Source organism: Drosophila tropicalis, unplaced genomic scaffold (assembly GCF_018151085.1).
Source record: "Drosophila tropicalis isolate 14030-0801.00 unplaced genomic scaffold, ASM1815108v1 contig_158, whole genome shotgun sequence".
NCBI lineage: Eukaryota > Metazoa > Arthropoda > Insecta > Diptera > Drosophilidae > Drosophila > Drosophila tropicalis.
In genome coordinates, this window is record NW_027172602.1 from 2,753,257 (window position 1) to 2,776,291 (window position 23,035).

Below are 23,035 nucleotides of genomic sequence, written 5' to 3' on the forward strand. Positions count from 1 at the left end.
ATGAAAGTGTTTCACTATATTCCCGATTTACTTGATTACATATGTCTTCAAATCAACTATATATATAGAAAAACTACTTTTTGCTTTCAATTGTGAGAATAATTGCAGTTAATTCGATTTGAATTTGGTGAATGTTGCAAAGATTTTGAATTGGAGTTATTATTACATTTATTATGGTTAATTATCAAATTACTCTATGTACATATACATACACACATATGTATATATGTAGGCAAAATTGTAGTGCGCCTTGTCGTGTTGCATTAGTTATGCGACTTTGCAAAAAACTAGCCAAAGACACGAAATGTTGTTTATTCATTACGCATACGCCACGTCGAACAAATTTTCTTAAGCAAAAAATGCAAATCAATTGAAATTAACTGTATTTTACGCCCACATGATGCCAAACAAATTAAATATTATTAAATATAAATTTTAGTTATTATTTTTTCAAGTATTTAATACTTACGAAATATAAGAAGGAATATGAAGATTTAAACAAAATAAAAGTTGGTTCGCTTACATTTTTTTAAAGGTTCAAAAGTCATTATATTTGCTTGATAACCATTTTACTGTGAATTGAAGGGATATATATCTAATATGCGATTTACCATTATCGTATAGGTCATTTACTTGGAGTATATCTCAGCCAAGAGGAATCAAATTTGCAACTTTTAGGCCAAAAATCAATGAGTATCTAAAGGACGATACAATAATTGTAGCAAGATCTGAACTTTAATCTGAATAAGTCTACTAAATTCTGAAGAATTCAAATGATATAAAATGCTATACATACTTAAAGGTGAAGAAGAAAGTTTAAACTTAATATAAAAGATGTCTATCAGAGTTTATTAGCAAATTAGCTTATCCTTTTGGTGGGTTAAAGGGAAATCTGAAATATCATAATACATATACAAGTTTAGATGGATTTATAGTGTCATTATATTATTGTTTCATCATAATTGTTAATGAGAATGTCATCAATTAATATTTAATTTAGTAAATTAATAAGAAATTATTTGTATTCAGCAAATGACAGCAACAAAAATGTATGCACAATAAAACGATAGACAATTGCCGGCATAGCAACAACTACAACAAATTGCATAGCAATGTTTGTAATGTAATGTAATGTAAAAACAACAACAACAATAACAATTATCACTCGTGCGCAGTCGAGTTACATTTTTAAATACTATATATACTCTATAGACATCTCAACAATAAGACAGACTTGTAGTTAGATCGATTGCAGATTGCAACAACTTGATACAGGGTGTCTGATAAGTCGTGGGCACCCTAATTTCAATTTATGAGATTGTGTGTGTGTGTGTGTGTTGGCCTGGGAAATCTTTAGATACATGTCGAGACGAAACACACGAATAACAGCAGCAACAACAACAACAGCAACAACAACAACAGCAACAACACTGTTAATTTAAATTGGAAAATTATACAAAAATATTTGAAATGTTTGCTGTTGTTGTCATAGCTGGTTTTGTTATTGTTGCTGTTGCTGTTGTTACGAGTTAACATTCAAATCTACCTGTAAATCTGAGCCAAAACTCAAACGTCACGGTTTCACGCGGCAGCAAATGCTATGCAACCGGCAGCAGCAACAACAACCAGCAACCAGCAACAATTCAAACGATAATGGCAGTAAACATGTTGTTGTTGTTGTTGTTGTTGCTATTGCTGGTTACCTCTCGGCTCTCGGCACTCGGCTTGACTTGACTTGACTTGACTTGGCTTGCTATTGGCAATCAACAAAAGCAATTCACGCATTCAATTAAATTCCTTTGAATGTGACTCTGTGTGTTTGCGATTTTGCCGACCATCGTGCAAAATTGTCATGTTAATAACCCATAATTGTTAATTTACAACGCATTTGCACAATTTGATCCAACCGAAATGCAAAATGCAAAAAATCTAACAAACCAAACTAACTAAAATCATAGTAAACTTTGTCCAAGATCGAATATTTCTTTCGTTTAGCTAATAACTTGAGTAATCAAAAAATTTAAATATACATATATAAAATTTATAAATTACAAATCAATCACTTAAAAAGCTTTGCTTATAATGACCTAACACAAAAAACAAAAAAAAAAACAAAAGTATAAAATTATTCTTTTGCCATATTTAGATTTTAATATAATTAATCAATGTTCCATTAATCCATGAGAAGTCACCGGAAACCTAAAGTCATAAAATATGGTTGAATGATGATCTCGAAGCATGAAGTTTTTAGCAAAGGAAAATATAGGTTTAGGTGGCTTAGAACCCTGCCTTTATTTCAATGCTTAAACTAGTTGGGAATTACAAAGAAATAAAACAAATTAGGTAATCAAAGATAAAGTACTCAACTTAACAAAGTTTTTTGTTTCAAAAAGGCCTAAGACAATATAATCTCACATGGGCTTGCAATTTCCTCAGCTTCAATGTTAAAACTAGTTGAGAATTATAACAATTTGAAATGATTCAAGTAAGAAAAGATAACGAATGCATTCAGGGACCAATATAAGAAAGATTTTGATTTAAAATTAGGCACTGAAACGACTTATTCTCTAGAAGAGATTCAGATTAGACTTAGACTTGCATTAACTAGTATATGCCCAAGTCATACCCCTCTATTTGTTGTTTTTTTTTTTTTTGGGAATACACAGGGTATTTTTAGAAAGAAGAGAAGGAGAATGAACAAAAAAAATGTATAATTAAAATTACCAACTTTTCTTGTCACGACTCACACAACTCGCGATGTCTCGCAGTGCTTGAAACTTGGCTGCTGGGCCGAGGCTCTCATAGCGGTTGCCTCATTCAATGGCTTATGAATGCTTACTTACGGCTTGCCTGGCTTGGCCTCTCCTGGCCTGGCCTGCCTACCGGTGCTATAATTATGCGCATTTTCAACAGATTTATATCTTTTTCTTTATGTTTAAGCACACTCACACACACACACACACACGAACGCATATATCGAAGCCAGAAAGAGACAGCATATCAAATGAAAATAATAATAAAACATTAAAAAAAAATAAAATAATAATAATAAAAAAAGAGAAAAAAAAAATAAGATAGCGTATCTCATTAGAATTGCCAGCTGTTGTCCAACTTTGTATATAGTATATAATTAGTAATTGTTGCACAAGCACAATACAAAGGCACAATACACACATACATACATACAATACATATACATAGTTCTATCAACATTTCAAAACAAAACTAAACGCAAAAAGATATAAATATCAACATATGTATGTAGCAAAAACAAACTTTGGCATAACGAAAGCAATAATACCCTTACAAGGCAAATCCGAAAGCTCCCCCTTAAAGTAGGCAATTGATAGTCAAAAATTGTAGTCTTTTTGAAGAAATCAAAGGTTTAAAATCACTCTGAAAGCTTTATATGTATTCTTTGCCAACCTGTTGCATACTTAAGGGGGTGCAATTGTCTCTAGCAATCTATCTGCCATCAGAAACTCAAAACTAACTTGAATCCAATTCAAATATTGAAAGTAGATTCATTACCAATCAAGTGAGTAAACTAATCACAAACCATACGAGTCATTCGACTATGCTTGAAGCCAAATAGGGTATACAAGAAACTGCAAAAACGCAGGCAATCGAGCAAAATTAAAACCCTGTTTGAAGGTCACCAGCGACACGAGCTGAAAACTCTATGCACAAATGTCTCTTTAAAAAATAAAAATAAATTAAAACTGACGTCAGCAACAGGAACTGAAAATAACCGCGCTGCGCATGCGTTGGCGCTTTTTCGTTTTTGTTTTTCGTTTCTACTGTTGTTTTTTTTATTTTTCTAATTTTTTATGTTTTTTCTAACTTCTTTTGTTGTTGCTGTTGTTGTTGTTGTTTCTGTGTGCGGTTTGCAATAAAACAAGTTTACACTCATAACATCCATAGTTCGTCAAATGAAATTTCTGTTGCCAGTTGCTTCAGTTGCTTCAGTTGAGTTATTGCAATAGACATTAACAAATTTTTGATTTCCCCCTTTCTTGGCCATAGACTAAGTAATAGAATGTTGAAATAAGATCCCAAGTTTTTAACCAAAGTCTAATCTAAATCTATTGTCTTTTGATATAAAATTTCAAATATTTTAAGTCAAGTTTTAGAATGTTTTCAGTTTCGAATAGTTTTCTAAAGAAAAGTTAATATTAATCGTATAACCAACTGCCAAATGGATTATCTATCAAATCAACTTATGACTAGTTTATATCTAGGATAAAGGATATAAACTTTCATTATCCTTTTAGCTTACTCTCTTTATTGATTGCTTTTTATAAACTTCATAATAATAATTGTCAAATTCTAAATGTAAATGAAAATAGTTTTCATTTCTTTCCTATTTTTTATGCATAGTAAATAAAAAATATATTCACATAAATATTATTTCTTAAGTCTCGACGGCATTTGCGGAAGAAAACGGAAAAATGTTAAATGGAAAAACGTTTTGTGCATTTGCAACCCGGTTTGGTTTGGTTTGGTCGAAACTAAACTGATCCAATCTAAGATGCTTGAGAGAGGCCGTGCCCATAACGGCGTCAATTAAATTATATTGCCTGCAACATTTTACAATTTGCAACAAATTGTTAACTAGCAACACACAAATCAATACACATACATATGTACATACATATCTATGCAGGGTATCTATAGACACATGGATGTTTGTATGGAGAGGAGTTAGCTCCTTTGGTTTTGCTCTCCTTTTCCTGCAAGTCTGGCGAATTTAGCCCTTGATTGCTGCATTTGTTAAGAATTTCTTTATGTCGATGTCTTAGCTTAGCGTGGGATAAACCCAAATGGCCTTCAAAATGGTCCAACCTCTAATCAAACAACAACAAAAAATTTAAGGAAAGAACATTGAACAAAACCAAAAAAAAAAAAAAACACATACACATGTTTCGTCAGGTCAAGTGGTATCGGCTCCTGCGTCCTCTGTTTTGTCTTGAGCTTCCGGCAAAATAAGGAGAGAAGAGACAAGAAATAACAACGACAACGGCAGTAAATTTGACCACATCAAAAGGCTGACCACAGAATACACACACACACACACACACACACATACATTATTATCATTATCGTCTCACACAATTGTTAGACAAAAATGACAATGGAGAAGAAGAGCGTGCAGATAAAGAAACCCATCAGCAGACGACCCTTCCGGGCGCGTCTTTTGTGCGTGTGTGAGGAGTAGTAGAAGAGTTGGGTAGAGTAGAGTAGAGTAGAGTAGAAGAAATCCAAGAGGTAAAAATGCTTCCTACTGACCATTGGGCGGATATTATTTAGACTCTATTGTATGGCGCCGTCTACCTGCAATTAGCTTGACACACACACACAAACACACACACACTTTGCTGATGGATGGATGGATGATTGTGTTGCATTCATAAGACGTTTCTTTAATATTCTATATCTTCCAATTATTCTTCTCACTTTGTTTAAAGAAGAGAGAGAGAGAGACAGAGAGAGAGAGTGAGGTAGAGTAGTTCATTTTGATATTCAAAAGCCGCTTTATTACTTTGTACAGTTAGATCATAGTTACATTCTCACACACACACACACACACCCAATGCAGTCATAAATTAATGGCAATCTGTTTAAACAATTAAAATAGAAGGGGAAGCAAAGGCGTGATGAAAGGGGCGGGATGCGAACAACTATCAAAAGCTAACCGCATAAATACATATACATATATATATATCAGAATGCGCATAAATTTGCATTGGTGTCGACCTTGGCTGAATAACTGAGTTTCTGTTTCTCTCTCTCTCTCTCTCTCTTCTCCTAGCCACCACCTTCTCCTCCGCCCATTGCCTTCGCCCTCTTCTTGGTTTGCGTTTTTTTTTTTATCAAGCAAGCCCTCACAGTTGGCGACAACACCAGACGACTTCTGATAAGCTCTCATATATGTATACACAAATCACACTCTACACACACACACACTCACACACACACACACACTCAAAACGAAATACGAACAGAGTGCGTAAAGCAGAAAAAGCACGCAAGTTCAAGTTCAATGTCAATGAAAAAATGAACAAAACGAAAGAAAAACAAAAAAAAAAAAGCCACCAACCACCACGATCTCTGATAACAAGTGCAACACGTCGGCTACGTAATACTCTTTAAGTGGCGGAAACACATAACTTTTTAAGTGTGGTCGGTCCTGGGAGTCCTGAACACCTCCCGAAATGATACTCAAACAAAAAAATCCTCTAAAATTCCCGAATTTCCTTTAATTGAATAATATTTGTATAATTTTTTAAGTCCATTTATGATTTTTGACTCATAAAGCCATTAAGTAAGTTTATAGACTTATTTTAGGTCTTCTCTACTAAATATTAGCATATATTATCCACTAACTAACTTTAAAAGTGCTAACTTTCCGATAGAGGACAAAAGTCCCGTCTGTCTGATCTTGATTCTTAGAGTTTGGCTAATTTTTTGATGGCCTGATCTAAACAGATGTACCCTAATTATAAGGGTATGGCTAAAAACTTGTTCAATTAAAATGTGTACACATACATACATATATATGATGGGTGTGTGTGTGTGTGTGTGTGTGTTGGTGTGTGCCTGCACATACGCACACAGCGATTTTGCTTTGCGAGTTCAATCGTTTGTCGTTCGTTTATGTAGTCGTTCCGCATATAGCGACGTTCACTTCATCCTTCTCGCTTCCCACCCCACCCCTCCTCCGAGTCGCACACCACCACCGACTGGCTTTGGCTCTGCCTCCTTCCACTTGTCTTGTTGCGTATGGCGCTCAACTGGTTTCAATTTGACGTCATCAATTTATGCGTCGCATTGCGTTGCGTTACGCACGTTTTTTTTTTATATATGTATATACTTCGCTCTTTAACTCTGTCTCTCTCTCTCTCTCTTTGGAGATTTTCGGGGGCCCGTCTCTTGATTTTTTTTTTTCAAGCTTTTGTGCGTGACAATGACAAGGCAAACAACAAGTGCGTGAGTCAAAATGGTCTACTGAGTGAATTTTAAAGCCAATATCAGATATAGAAAACAGTTAAAGAGGTGGGAAAGTTAAACCAACTCTCTAGAGAGGACCGTTTATTGCTCTCAGCAGGGTTTTTTGTGATTTATAAGTTTTCGGTTTTTGGCTGGTTTTAATTATGACTGATGACCGCGACCTTGAAGAATCTGAAATCTTAACAAATTAGACGGAAAGACCCCTTTAAAAATACCCTAACTAAGTGAGAGGTAAATGATTAAATCATTTAGTTTAGTTTAGAGTGTAATTTGAAGTCGGTATTGTTCTGTCTACTCCTCCCACATCCTTCTAAGTCTTGTCTTGTTACCTTTTCCTTTCCTTTTGATCAAACGAATTAAGCCAAATTCTAATTAAAGTTCTTAGAGAAGAATTATATTCCTTTGTGTGATTGAAAATGACTTGGCAAGTAACGAGAACAAGAAGAGAATGGACAACAAATAGAAATTAACTTTAATTCCTTTGATTTAGTTTAGCTAGAACAACGACAATGAAAGCATAATGGAATTTTTCATATAGACTAAGTACTTTAGTCTTGCTTTAGCCAATTATAGTGAGGGGTTTTCTCCAAAAATTAGCCTAATAGATCATTTAGGTAAATAATATTAATTTATTAATAGATATAATATTTCGAAAAATAATAGTATTAATAAAGATTATAGAAATTTGCCAACATTACAAGGAGATGCCAGAAAGGGGTGCCATAAGGATGAGGAGAGTTAAATTATATTAAGACATAAATGTAAGCCGAAAAGCCATTGACTTGAGATCTTGAGAGTACCCCCAACACTGGACCCGATCTATGGACTTTCGACAATGAAAACAGCCGCCAGCAGCGGATGAACGAATGGAAATTGCTCAAAGAAGAAGAGTAAGACTTTGTAAGTCTATGGGCCTAAAAGAGCAAAAACAAAAATAAATAATAAGCTATGCCAAGAAATATTCGAAGGCGGCAATATGCAAACATAATAATTTGCATATTTTGCCGCTGTCTTCTCGAGAAGACACAGGCAATTCGCTCCCTCCACTCCTCCCTCTCTCTCTATCGCTCTCTGTTGCCCTTATCTTCTACTTGGCTTTTGCTGTTGATGGTGGTCAAGCATTGCTGCAAGCTTCACTTCTGCTATATAAGGGAGTGGCCTCATAATAGAATTGTTAAAATTGTTCACATTATCTTCTTCATTTTTTTTTTTTTTTTTTGGTTTTGCCTGGATAGAAACAAAGTTTTTGTTTGTAGTCGTAGATACACACCCAAAACTTAAGCCAGAGACCACACAAACACACAGAGAGAGAAAGGATTGTACCGACTTGCCACATACACTATATTCATTAGAGACTCTTATAAATCTTTGTCTTTTTGGAGGATGAAAATCTAGTTAAACATAGAGAGATCCTTTATCCTTAGGACATCAAGAAGAATGTCTGTATAAATTCAAGAATTTTATGTTGTTTCTCAAGAGATTTATCGATATTAACCCAAAACTGATTGATATCTATGAACTTGACTATATCAATTCCTTCGATTATTTAAAGAAAACTTCTCTTCCATAATCAAATAAAGTCATCGACAGCTTTTGAATACATTTGAATACTATTTGCATATATTTATGAATATAAAGATAAACTTAGAGATACAGATAGTTAAAGCCTTGAAAGAACTTGACAAAATTAGATTATACGATAAGATTAGATTAGGAAACTTTGTCCAAATTTGAAGACAGAAAAAATGATAATTGAGAGAGAGAGAGGGAGAGAGGGGGAAGAGAAAGGATGAGATGTTAACTTGGCTAGGTAAGGACATGTTAACTGGCACGCAACCACAAAACAAGCATCCACCCAACTATCCACCCACCCAGCTGCTGTACCAACCCACAACCCACAACCCACATTTAGCTCTCCTGTCCCCGCGTGTGTTTGGCAATTTATGTTGTTGACTATCTGGCTGCAAATTACTTGCAGCATTTTAACTTTGGCTCGTTTTTCTTTTCCGAGATAGATAGATATACAGTAGAGGTATGTATATATGTATGTGTACAGACGGCCCGGCACTATATAGTACTAACTGGACATTGGCCTTAGAAATCAAACGAAAAAGAAGAGAAAAAAAAAGCCTTTGGCGTTCATTAGCTTTGGGGGCGTTCTGCTAACGTTAATAATAACGGCGACGTCAGCATCAGCATCAGCAGCGACAGCGGCAGCAACGTTCAATTAAAAGTGTTGCCAATTTGCGCCGCCTTGTCCAACTCCAACCCAACTCCTAGCATACCCCCTCCCACCCAAGCTCACCTATTTTGTTCCTACTCTCGGCTATTCTATTTTTTTTTTTTTCCTTTTTTCCTTTGCTTGTAATCAGGAAATTCGATTTTCTTAATGCCACATAGAGGAAAGACCGGACACCGGTCTGGGATCTGGGGTCTGGGGTCTGGGAGCTGGCTTGGTCTAGGCCTCATCCAGTCTAATATGCGCGTGAATTTATTAACGCTTATTTTAGCCGTTTGCTGCCTTTGGATTCGGGGGCGTGTGCACGCCGATTGCATTTTTTTAAATAAATTCTAGTGCAAACGGCGCGTGACAGGAGACTTTTGGTGATGCCGGTGGCTGGGGCTGGGGCTGGAGGTGAACAGTGATCGAACAACTAGGAATAGATGTGGTGGCCAGTAGTCTTTTTCTCCATTTCTTTGATCTATTTCGACTTAACGATACCCTGACAAATGAGTAAAGCATCTTGAGATGCTAACCATTGAGAGGCTTTCTCTTCCGCATCAAAAATTTCCTTCTATCCATTCCAACTGACTTACATTTGGCAGTTTGTACTGTACATGAAAAAATTTCACGCCTTTCTGCAAAAGAAAATGGTGAAAAAGCCAAAACCTCATTAGGCTATAGCGAAATCTATATGCGAAATGGTCGCTGCCGCCTTTTCAATTTGCCAGCAATGAAAATTTACAACATGGCCAAGGCAGAGAAGTGTTTGTGGCTCTTAGCTCTTATGCACTTCCACTCCCACTCCCTTTACTCTGGTCTATGCAACTCCTCCTTAATTTTTTTTCTCCTGATATCGCCAAAACGATCATTGCATACCCCAAGGCGTACATGCGCACATAAAAATCGACAGCTATGAACTAACTTGTTGTCCTGGTTTGGTAGACGGCAGCAGCAACCACAGCAGGAACTGCAGCAACATCGGCAGCAGCAGCAGCAGCAGCAACGGCGTCATTGTCATTCGTGGCATGTTCACGCCCTAACGCCTGCAGCCTCTTCTTCTGAATGTACATATATATGTATATGTATATATATAGAAGGCAAAGCTTAACTGAAAGACTGAACTGTGTTGTTGTTGTTGTTGTTGTTGCTGTTGGTTGCTAGGCATCTTCAAAAGCAGCCGGCCAGTCGATTGGCCAAGGCCTTATCGTAAATCTAATAAATGTTTTACTTCTAGCAACAAGAGATTGAGCAAAATAAAAAAAGAGAATGGAAAGTGGGCAGCTAGTAAAGGAAATGAAGTGTATATACAAATATATATGTATGTATATATATATATATACATATTAAAACTTTGTCAACTATATATCAAGGCTAGAAAGAAAAACCTTCACTCTGGCTGATATCACAGGAATTCTTGGCAAACTAAACTGTTAAAAAATGATTATGAGATTTTCATTAAGCCATTCCATGATTATTAACTAAACCTCATCATCTTTGTGTCTCTCTCTCTCTCTCTCTTCCTCACTGTCTCTCATTCTTTCTATTTGGTATAACTAACTAATGTTTCTTGGTTTTCTTGTTTTTGCTAGGTGGTCCTCTCGGCCAGTTCCTCGTACTTCCGGAGCCTGTTCCTAGAGCACCCCGAAAGACATCCAATTGTGATATTGAAGGACGTCCGTTTTGCCGAGCTGCAAACTTTAGTTGAATACATGTACAAGGGCGAGGTGAACGTGCAATATTGTCAGTTATCAGCGCTGCTCAAGACAGCCGAATCACTTAAGGTAGGCTAAAAGATGTCTAAGATTATGATTCAGATTAAATAAATTGAACGAATTTTTAAAGGTAAAGGGTCTTGCCGAGATGACAAATCAGAATACGACATCGCGAGAACCTGAACGTGAACCCGATCGATTGCGTCCTCACTCGCAGGCGACAGCAGCGACAAGCGCTGGTATTACTGGTGGATTAGTTGGTGGCGGTCCTAGCAAAATGTCCGATGATTCTACCACTGTATTGGATGCCACAGCAGCCTCAGCCACAACCAGTTCGACACAGTCGATAGTAGCAACATCAGCAGCAGCACAAGTAACAGCAGCAGCAGCATCAACAGCAACAACATCAACAACAACAGCAACAGCGATAGCAGCCTCAATAGTTGCAACAACATTAGGATCAATCTCATCGAGTTCAGCGTTAGAAAATGCAGCTGCGGCAACGGTAGCATTGCGAGTGGGTATGGGAATGGGAGTGGGAGTGGGAGTGGGTGGGAGCAGTGGGTCGTCAGTTAATGAATCCGCCAATAGCCTACAGAAACGTGAAATCAATGACAGTTGCTGTCCATCGCCAGCGAAACGTTCGGCAAGTGGTAGCAATGCCGCTGCTTCACATTCGACACCCATTGACCTCGATCCGGATGATGCCGATGATCATGATAATGATGATGACGAGGATGACGATGATGATGATCAGCATGATGAGGATGATCAGGATGATCAGGTTGTTGTTCATAGAAGGGAGAATGTTAACGATAATGTTGCCGATGTTGATGAGGATGAGGATGCACCCATGCCGCTAGATCTCTATCAAAGACGTGCTGCCTCTACGGAGACGCTGCCCGAGAGTAATAATAATAATAATAATAATAGTAATAATAATAATAATAATAACAATAATAATAATAATAGTAACAACAATAATAATAACTCAACAAGCAGCAATAACAATAACAACAACAATACAAACAGTGGAAGTGGAACTGTCAGCGGTAGTAGCCACATAAAGGCCAGCAGTTGCTTCACTACCTCACTTACTGCTGCCGCATCCGCATCTGCATCCGCATCGTCGCCCAGCGCCAGCAATGGCGATGCACCCGAATCCTCCTCAAGCATTGCTGTCGTAGCCATCGATGACGATGATGATGATGATGTTGCTGACAATGACAACATCATCGACGATGTCGACGCTTATTGTTACCGAAATATGGAATCCCAGGCGGCCGAACATGAGGCTAATGCGAATGCTGCTACCGACCATCCTGCACACAATCAGAAAGACAATGACGACGATGATGATGATGGTGGTGGTGGTGGTGGTGGTGGCGGCGGTGGTGAGGATGCCGAGATGAGGCCAGTTGCCAGCTCACGTGCAACAAGTGGCGCACGACGACGTGCCGAAGCAGCGGCTGCAGCTGCTCGAGATATTGCCCAAAGGATTGCCCATCATCAGAGTGTCCGGCTGGGTCAAACGCAGCCGCACAGCGATGACGATGATGTCGATGATGAGGACGAGGATGCCCTGAGGGCGGCACAAGAGGCTCTAATCGGTGTCGGTCCGCTGCCCATTACCAAAACAGAAATCGTCGACGATGACTATGACGATGAAATGGATCTGGATGACGACGACGATGCGGATAATAGCAGTAACGATATGGGTCTCAATATGAAAATACGCAGCAGTAGCAGCGGAGCTGGCAGCGGTGGTGGCGGTGGCGGTGTGGATCTCTCGACAGGCTCAACTGTGATGCCAACATCCTCATCCTCCTCCACAGCGGCAGCGGCGGCAGCAGCAATGGCAGCAGCAGCAGCAGCGGCGGCGACGGCAGGCCTAATCGATTCACAACGTTCCACACCTGCAGCAATGTCCGGCGGTGTATCCGACCTGAGTATGGGCCAATCGGGGCGACCATTATCACGCAGTTCCCGTGACAGTGCAGCAGGTGCTCCAGATTGTAGAGCCACCAGTCTCCTAAGTCCCGGCAGCATAGCCAGTCTCTTGCCAGTGCAATCGGTGCCATTGGTAAGATCATCTACGCAACATCTCATTTCTCTCATCCGTAGACTAAACCATTTCACCACTTCTGTTGCAGAGTCTCAAAAAAGAGATCGATTGCGGTGAGGATGATAATAGCAGTCACAGCAGACACATGCAACCTCGTTCGGCATCAGCTGGCGGCGGCCTAGGCGGCGAGCTAGACTATCGCGCCTCCCACGAATCGGTAAGTCCCTACATTATCAACATATTTACAAGCATACAAAAGGCAACCCAAGCAATCCCATCACCCCCACCCACCCAACAAATCCAAAACAAAATTAAGACACCCATCCAACCCAACACAAAAAAAGCCCCCAAAGTTGATCAATCCAAGACCCTCCAAGGCCTCTTTCAATATACAACAAATCAAAAAAAAAAAAAAAAAAATCAAATTATTTAAACATATTTATAATTCAGTGAATGCTTTTGCTGCTTCGATAGGACTGACAGAGAATCAAAAAACCAACCAAATCAACCAAATTTATATTCATATACATAAATATATTCCAAATTTTGCAAAATTCCAAAATGAAATTTCGAAAACCGATTCGGCCCATCCAAAATCAACCATGCAAACAATATCTGTCTCTTCCAATATAACTTTCTATATACATAAGCCAAACAAACATTTTTTAAGTGTAACAATTTATTATTCTCTATTTCTCTCTGTCTCTCTTTTTTGTCTGTTTATATTCTATATGTATTCTTATATATACATATATATATATAAGCATAAGCCTATATATATATATATTTAAAAATCTATATACATATGTATCAACTATTTATCAAATCAAAAGAAAACAAACTACAAAACAAAACAAAAAAAAAAAAAAAAATAAGTCAAAACTCAACATATATTTTTGCTCTTCGTCGTGTTCTTTGTCTATGAAATTTATATATATTTATATATACTATTATATAACCCATATATATATATATATACATATTTTACTATATAACCATTTTTTATTTTATTTTATTATTGTACCTCGAATCCGACAACACCTTTCCCCTCCCCCCACCCCACCAATACCCGCAACCCTTTGCAAAAAGAAACAAAGTTTATCCACCACAAATACAATGTAAAACCTATATCTCTATCTATCTATCTACCAACCTAGCCCCCAAAAATATGCAATTATTTTCGTTTGATTCCTTATGTTGAAAGTATTTTCATGAAATTTGTTTTAAATGTGTAGAACAATTCTCTTGTAATCTGTGTATATTTGACTGTATTTGCCTAGCAATCGCTCTATCACCCAAACACACACACCCACACCCACACACACACACTCTCTCTCTCTAAATGTCGTTAGATATATGTATATGTGTATTTGTGTTGTATATACAATTTATATGTTTAAATATTCGTATCACCCACACACACACACACACACACACACACACACACACAAACTCTTATTGAATATTTTAGTTATATATATTTTTTTTAATTTGTTCTTTAGCTTCTCTTTTTCCAAATGTTATGTAGTTATTCCTTCAACTCCCCTTACCCCCAAACTACCAACCATCACCAACTGACCAGTTGCCCTGACTATATACATATATATATATATATGTGAATGTATTTGGCGGCAATTTCCGTTTGCAATTTGCCAATCCTTTTTGCCACCTTTTTTCCGTTGCAATTTTCTTTTCATGTTGTTTTAGTGAAAAACTATTTTCCATGTAATCCATGTTTCCATATATACATATATACATTTATTTAGTTTTTGTACTCTCTGGTTATTGTTGTTGTTGTTCTAGTATAGTTTTATGGATGAAAAACCAATCAGCCCGCATATGATCTACGTTACGATTGCGATAACAAATCACCAAAAGATGTGTGCTAATGGAAAATAATCGATTGATTTATATTCGATAAGTGCAGTTAGCACCCTTGTGAACCCTTTACCTCTTTGGATTTGCTTTAGAAGGGGAAATCCATAAAAGGATCGAAAACTTTTCTTTTAAACTCAATTATTCATTTGGAGTTCGTAGTGTCCTGTGCACACAACTGTACACAAAATACAAAAATTTCTTACTGACAAAACATTTTCGCTTCCGGCATATATATACATATATATATGTGTATATATTTTTTGCATTACCTACCAACACGGCTGGCTACCTTCTTTCTCTGCCTTCGTTTTGCTACTGTCATTTTAGGTGGAGTGGGGTGGGGTCTGGTGGGGGGTAAAAACAATTTTGGTTCACAAACAAAAAACCACCAAAAAATTAAAAAAATAAACCAAGCTATCCGCTGACGTTTTATCATATTCCTTGGCTCTCTATGTTCTGCTCTGCCCTTCCCTGCCCAGTCGTGTCCTTTTCTCTTCTGTGGCGGCGGCGGCGGCGGTGAGTCCTTTTTTTCTTTTGGCCACGTCATCAGTGCAAGGAATAAGTACACACAAAAACGAAATGAAACGAAAAAAAAAAAAAACAAATATATATATATGAACAACGCACTTTGTTGCAACTCTTGACAAGAACGCACACGGACATACATACATACATATGTATGTATGTACGTATAAGCGCCCGCACATTGAGGACACACAGAGGACACGGCAGAGACTTGGTTCACAGGGCCCCAGATGGTGCACACGGACACCCCCAAACGGACGACGAGCAGGAAAATGTTGTCAAAAACGCAGCAGGCCAAATCTTTTACACAAAATATAAAAAACAAGTATGTGCATTAAAGTCACAGACTTTCAAATACCCTGCAACAAAAAGACCAAAGTCGATGATAGGGAATTTCCTTTCATTCCCTTAGTATAAATATTCAAATCAAAGAAAAGTCGAATCAACTCAAATGAAACTAAAGAAAGTTATCGATAACTTGAGTTTAGTGTAAACAAAAACTGTCATTGGGAACATTTGGGAAAAGAAACATGCATTTTGATCGATTTGTCTCATAGTCGATATACCGCACTTTTGTAAGAGTATATTTATCCCAAAAAAAACAAAAAACCAAAAAGGGCCACAAAAAAATGGAAACACAAACCGTCAAAAATAAAAAAAAAAATGCAACCGCCTCAAGTCGCCGAGCTTGACGTTCACAAGTGCAAACATACTGGCAAATGCGTTTTATCCCCCTCAATGTGGAGCCGTTTGCGTCTTTACCCCAAAAAAAACTCATCGTTGCTGCATAATAAATATGTATGTATGTGTGTGTGTGTGTGTGTGTGTATGGTGTGTACGTTGACGCTTTTCTTTGATACCCTTCCATTTCATAGATAATAAAGGTAGATGCGTCATTGCTCTAGACACAAGGAATAGTTTAGATAAGTATGGAAAGGAAAGAAAAGGAAGAGCCTCAGAGTTGAATATTCGATTGAAGAAAAAGAAGTTTTAATATGTTTTTGCATTAGCCTAAAGCTTGGTAATTTTACGATCCATAACTTCTTCTTTTCTCTTTCACCCTCTTTTGCTCTCTCTCTCTCTCTCTCTCTCTCTGTCTCTCTACTTATCTTGGAAATTTGAATAAAAACGACAAGTGGAGGCGAAGGGCATACAAACAGCATGAATATACATACATACATACATATATTCATGTATATGGCTATGTATGTATGTGTGTGTATATATATATATAGCAAAATTAAAGCAAACAGGGGATAAAATTCACAACTTTTCCTTTATTTTTTGTATATTTTTTTTTTGAAAGCTTTAGGGGATCCTGCATTTTCTGCATACATCGTATGCGTAATATTTGTATTTAGGCCTTTCGCCAAAAGTGTACATAGGTATATATGAAAATGGCCCCCCCATGCCGCCCCCTTACCCATTCCATTTCCTCTGCTTTTTCGCTGCATTGCAGCCTAACTCCATGGCCAACACAAAAAAAGGCTAAAAGCAAACACACACACACACACACCCATGAAGAAGAAAAAAAACACAGAGAATCTGTCAATCAAGGGAAATAAAAGTTTGAAAATCACACACAAAAAAAAAGAAATATATATATATTTATATATGTATGTATGTGTATATAAATTTCTTCTTCTTTTTGTTGTTGATAAAAAGCAAACAAACAAAAAATAAAATACTCAGAAGGCAACAAATGCCAAAGCGAAAATTTATTACAATGTGGGTGTTAGGTGGGTATAGGGGAACGAGTGTGTGTGTGTGTGTGTGTGCACCACGCACATTGCACATTTGTGCAGCTTCTGGGTCTAGGGTGGCCCCCTCCTCTTACACCATCCAATTGTAATCAAGCCTGGATGCGTTGATTGCAAAGTTTTTTGAAGAGTCTTTTTCCCTTTTTTATTTTTATGGACCATTTCAATCAGCATTCCAGTCAACTGATAGTTACCTAATGATCAGTTTTGTCATTGACAATAAAAACTAAAATTAAAAAAAATTTAAGTTAGAGAAACCTCCAGCAAGAAGCAAAAGGATTGATCTCTAAGGATTTATCCCTAAATGTATGCAGCACAATTTTGTATTATCAATCTACATCTATCATCTAGCAGATCTACATATTAATGGGCATATACTTATGTGTATATGTAAGTATCTCTGGGCTTCTATTGAGCATTGGCATACACCGACTTTCTATCCGTCCTTTCCCGTCCTTGTCAATGGCAGCAAAAGTGGCAACTTGAAACCATTTGCTGCCCTCCTATTTCTATCATTGGGACTGCATCGCATCGCCTCATCGTCATCGTCATCGTCATTCAATGTCTGACTTTTTGTTTCGTCTGCCGTTTTTATACAATATTTTTGTGTTTGTTTTTTTTTTCGACTACTTGGCACTGCCAAAGAACGCATACAAACATCCATTCACACACATATATATATATATGTATGTGCATTTTATTTTTTATTAAAAATCAAGCCCTCAAACAAATGCAAACACACACGCACACACACACTTACAGAATCCACTTTTTGCCTGAACAAAAAAAAAAAAAATATCATTGCATACGCGCAGGTGCCTTTCCCTTTCTCGTTCATAACTTGTTTGCCGCCCCAAACTCTGCAACATGAAAAACAAAAAACCAAAAAAAATAATAATTTGTGGGATGGGGGGCTGGGAGGGGAGTTAGATAGAAGAAAAATATTTGCAATAGTCTCTTCCGCTCTTATCCAACGACCCTTCTGGCCCTCGGAACGAAAAACAAAAAAAAAAAAAAAAAAAGAATTCCCAAAATAATAATACAAATAGAAGGTTGTTTCTAAAGAGTTTTCATTACAATAACAAATTTTTGTGGTTTGGGCTTCAGAGTGTGCTTAAAACAGCTTTAAAATAGCAAAAAAAAAAGAAAACAAAACAAATAAACAAACCTCAACGCAAAAGCAAAAGAAAGAAAACGACAAGTGCATAGAAAAAGGAAAAGACAAAATTAAATAGAAAGGCCGACGACCGTCAAAAATTGTTGCCCAAAAAACCAGACGCACATCGATCGATATTTGATTATTATACGGCGACGACGACAAACGTTGACGACGACGACGACAACGACGTAGATGATGATGATGAAGATGTTGCAGACATGCCAGGACCAGAAGCAAAACCAACACCACCAACAGGAGCAGGACATAAAAATCAATGTAGTGACTGTGCGTTATCGTAGATAATGATTTCATTAAGGCTTAGGCTGGCTGAGTTCAAGCTCTCCAAGTCTCTCTCTCTCTGCCTTGGAGTTCAATGACATTTCCAACTTACTGACGCATATCGACTTGGCTCTTTTGGTGGCCTCTCGAGTGTGTGTGTGTGTGCAACTGACCCACATTGACTGGCTACACATACATGCAGATGGATTCACGTTTTGGTTATTCAATGCACTGCATTTCATTTGTGACCATCTGCAATTTGCTAATGGATAGTCCTTTGCCAAAAGGTCATCTGACTTGACTAAGCCAAAAGCTATCACGCAATGTGTTCTCAGCGAAAAAAAAACATATTCCAAAATTGATTTATGTGGGTTAAGATTGAATAACCAACTTAATTCTTTCCACATGGAAATGAAAAATAAAGGCAAATAAAAGTCACTAACTTACTTTCTCATGAGAGTTTTTGGGATATTTGTAGTCGAAATTCGTTTCTACCTCTTTCTGCAGTCGATTCTGAAGGCTCAGATTTGATTAGCTTAGATCAACTTTTGGTGGAAAAGAGCTAGGGCTAGGGACTTTTCTCCTTAAAGTATGCAATAGACTGGAAAAGTATTTATTCTTCTCGGAAACGGCGGATCTAGGGCTAGGGACTTTTCTCCTTAAAGTATGCAATAGACTGAAATAGACTGCTTTTTAAAAACATTTGAACTTTTCGTTCGGTTTGTCATTTGAAACGATGCTTCCTACTTTATGAACACAAAACATTCATAAACTTAGTGAAATCTTAATCCCACTTTCCAGCTCTGTCGCTGATTTAGTAAGCTGCCGTCTCAATACTATTAGTATTATCAAGGAATAAGAAATGTGTCCACTTTTCGCTCTCTCTCGCTATCTTTCTCTCTCTCTCTCCCTCTCTCTCTCTCATCTTTCGCTGTTGCAATCAATTTGCATACAATATTTATTATTGTTGTTTTTTTTAAGCTTTAATCTATTTTCTTTGATTTTTCATTGTTTTCATTACATATTTTGTTGTTAATTTTATTATATTTGTTTTACTTCTCAACAACAACAACAACAATAACAACCAAGCATGCCAACCTATTACTAAAAAGTCCTCTCATCCTTCGCCCCTCTCTTCTTCTACCCAATAAGCACATTTGTATACAAAACATTTCATTCAAAAAGCATGAGCCAAAAACAGAAACCATTTAAAAACAACAAACCAAAATTTATGCTATTACACACACACACACACACACACACACACACATACATACATAAATGCAATACCTTCTTTTGGCGCTTAAATCGAATTAAAAACAAAAACCAAACCTAAGTACCGATTGAGACAAAAAATAAAACCCAAATTAAAAAAAAATTCGGCTTGAAAAAAAATAAAAAAACGATAACGAAAAAAACATGTTCAAAATTTTCCTGCACAAGATTTGAACACAAAAATTCCAAAATTTAAACACTCAACTCAATTGGGACTTTTAGTGGCCGATTATTTCGTCTGTTTAGTTACTTATACTAACCCAAAATAGTTGTACCTTCTTATCTATCTAAAAAAAAAAAACATATAAATATATATATTTTATGTTTGTATTTTATCTATTCTCTCAATATAGTTATTTATATATATATAAATGAATGTAATTTTTTTTGCTCCAAAGATCTTGTTGCTTTCTTCAACTCGCCTCTCTCACTGTCTCTCTCTCTCTCTCTTAAAAACTACCTCTATATATTTCAATGTGTCAAATTGTGTGTTGTGCTTTTATATAATCAATCAATAATAAAAACAACAAAAAAAATATAAATAAACAAAACATATATATATATATATACATATATATATATCGATCAAATCAAGAACAGGAAACAAAGCCATTTAAAAAAAAACAAGAGAGGGGTCTATCAAAGCAGAATAAAAAAAACAGACAAAAAAAAAAAAAAAATTAAAAAGAACAAAAATCTTTATCTATATCTGAACGTTGTGCTATTAAATAATTATAATAAAAAAAAAAAAAACATTGAAAAAAAAATCTACAAGTACGAAATAATGAAATGCATTAACTATAAATAAGTAAAAAGCGCTTTTGGTGTTTTTTAAGCTAAAAAAAAAATTTAAAATAACCGATCAAAAAAGAGAAAAAAACTGCAACTCGTAACAAAAATTCGAATTCGACTTGATGGAAGAAAGAGAAAAAAAAACAAAACTAACATAATACTCTTACACTCACACTAACACTCACACACTCTCACACACACACACACACTCATACAGGCATACAAATATTTTCTTAATATCTATATATACTTATATATATATATACATACATATATATGTACTATCTAAATGTGGAACGCTTTTACATAAATCGTTCGTTCGTTGTGTGTGTTACTATCTTTTACATAAACTAAATGTGTGTGTGTTATCATTTCTGTAATTTTGAAATGTTCATTATTTATGATTTATGAATTTTTGAAATTTTATTAGTTTTTTATTTACTTTATAAGTTTCATGAAATAATATATAAAATTCAATATACATTTCCAAATTGACCCATTTGAATCAATCGAAACATCGACTGAAATCGATAGATCAATAACTTGAAATCGATTCTTTCAATTTAAATATCAAAATCTCCTTCAAGCAGAATCTCTAGATTTGAATTTTCGATCAGTATCGATCAACAAAACCGATAATGAGAAGTCTATCGATTATTTGACTAAATGTATTGCATATACTTTGAAATGGGCTTATGACTTCTAATTCGAATGGATATCTAATAGGTATACATTAATCGAAAGCAATATAAAAATGGGCAACAAAACTTGTTTACTAGAATTTCAATCGATATTTGCATATATAAACAATTTATCGATCTTCATCGATAATCGAAAATTCTCATTAGGGAAAAAAACAAAACCTAAATTGAAACTAAATAATATTTGTTATTAAATTTAGAGTTTTTAATTCAAAAATCTTACAATTAGCCAAAAATTAAATTCTTTAAAAAAGTTCTTGCATTGAGTCAAATAGAATTAAATAGAAATTAAAAAGATTTGAGTCCTTGTTTTTGAAGATCTTCAAAGTCTAAGTTTTCCTAATAATTTTTATGATTAACATAAATTTCAATTGGTTTTGTGAAATGCAATAATAGGATTGGTAAACAATATTTTTGTTTTTTAATTTTTTTAATTAGATTTGCCGCTTTTGGTTGAATTTAATTTTGTTTTATTTGAAACCTAAATATTTGCTGTTGTCTAAGTGTCTTGTTCTTTACATTGTTGTTTCATTCACAGTTGTTTCTATGTGTATGTATGTATGTATGTATGTATGTGTGTATGTATGTGTGTGGGTGTGTGTTACGTGCTCGAGTTAAGATAACAGATAACTGTAATTTCGTTTTTAAAGTTTCACCTTTTCTTCTATATCTGTGTCTTTTTCTATATCTTTATGTGTGTGTTTGTGTTGTGTTTTTTTTTTTTCTTATCATTTATTTAAATAACTCATAATAATCTATTTATACGCAGACATAATACCATATGCCTTTTAAAAAATAATCTCTATAGGTGTGTGTGTGTGTGTCTGTGTGTGTGTGTGTAAATGTTGTGCGTTTTGTTTCATTTCATGGCATATTTCATAGCATACATTCAAGGGCTGCAAAAGCTGCTGAGCTTTTCCTAACATCTATTTGAATGAACACCTATACATATACATATACATACATACCTAGCTATACATACTTCTAGTTTATGGCTCATTCCCCGAGCCTGGAATCGAACTATTCTCTTAAGACACTCATAAAAGCCATTGCAATGTCAAATGCATTGGATTTGAACTCAATTTTGCAGCCCTGCAAATATCTAAAGTTACATAAGTGTGTCTGTGTGACTCTGTGTGTGTGTGTGTGTGTGTGTGTGTGAATCTAAGCAGCTGTCTGTTCTACCCCACTTTGAAATCGAAATCTAATCTTATCTACTTACATACACATACGTATATAACGCGTAAGTCTGAAGTACTAATATATGACATTCTACTACATAATACAACTAAGGTTTAAGAAATTTCACCCAGTTTCGTTTTGATGAAATGGCCAAAATAGCGTGGTCGAAAATGTTTACGAAAAACAAAAAAGTATATACATACATATATGAAAATCAAGAAAACCCTCTACGAGGTTTCTCCCCTCTTGAAATTTTAACTTATGTTGGTTTTTTTTTCTTTCCATCAGTTTTTCGGTTTCCTTTTGTTTTTCTTTTGCATTTATTTTTGCCTTTTCGTTTCCCTTCTTCGTCTTTCTTTCGGACCTTTTTGTTGTTGTTGTTATTGTTGTTGTTGTTTCCACCTTGTGTCTTTTACGTTGTACACAACCATAAAAAGTAAAATAATAAGAAAGAAAAAAAGAAAAAAAAACA

General features: G+C 35.9%; 1 protein-coding gene across 1 annotated transcript in view; it reads left to right on the top strand.

Moving 5' to 3' along the window:
- mamo (maternal gene required for meiosis) overlaps positions 1-23,035 on the top strand; it is an 81,010-nt gene that overhangs the window by 32,324 nt on the left and 25,651 nt on the right. The window contains 3 exon segments of the mRNA XM_068303904.1: positions 10,825-11,016; positions 11,078-13,030; positions 13,101-13,229. Coding sequence (XP_068160005.1) covers positions 10,825-11,016; positions 11,078-13,030; positions 13,101-13,229 — 2,274 coding nt within the window.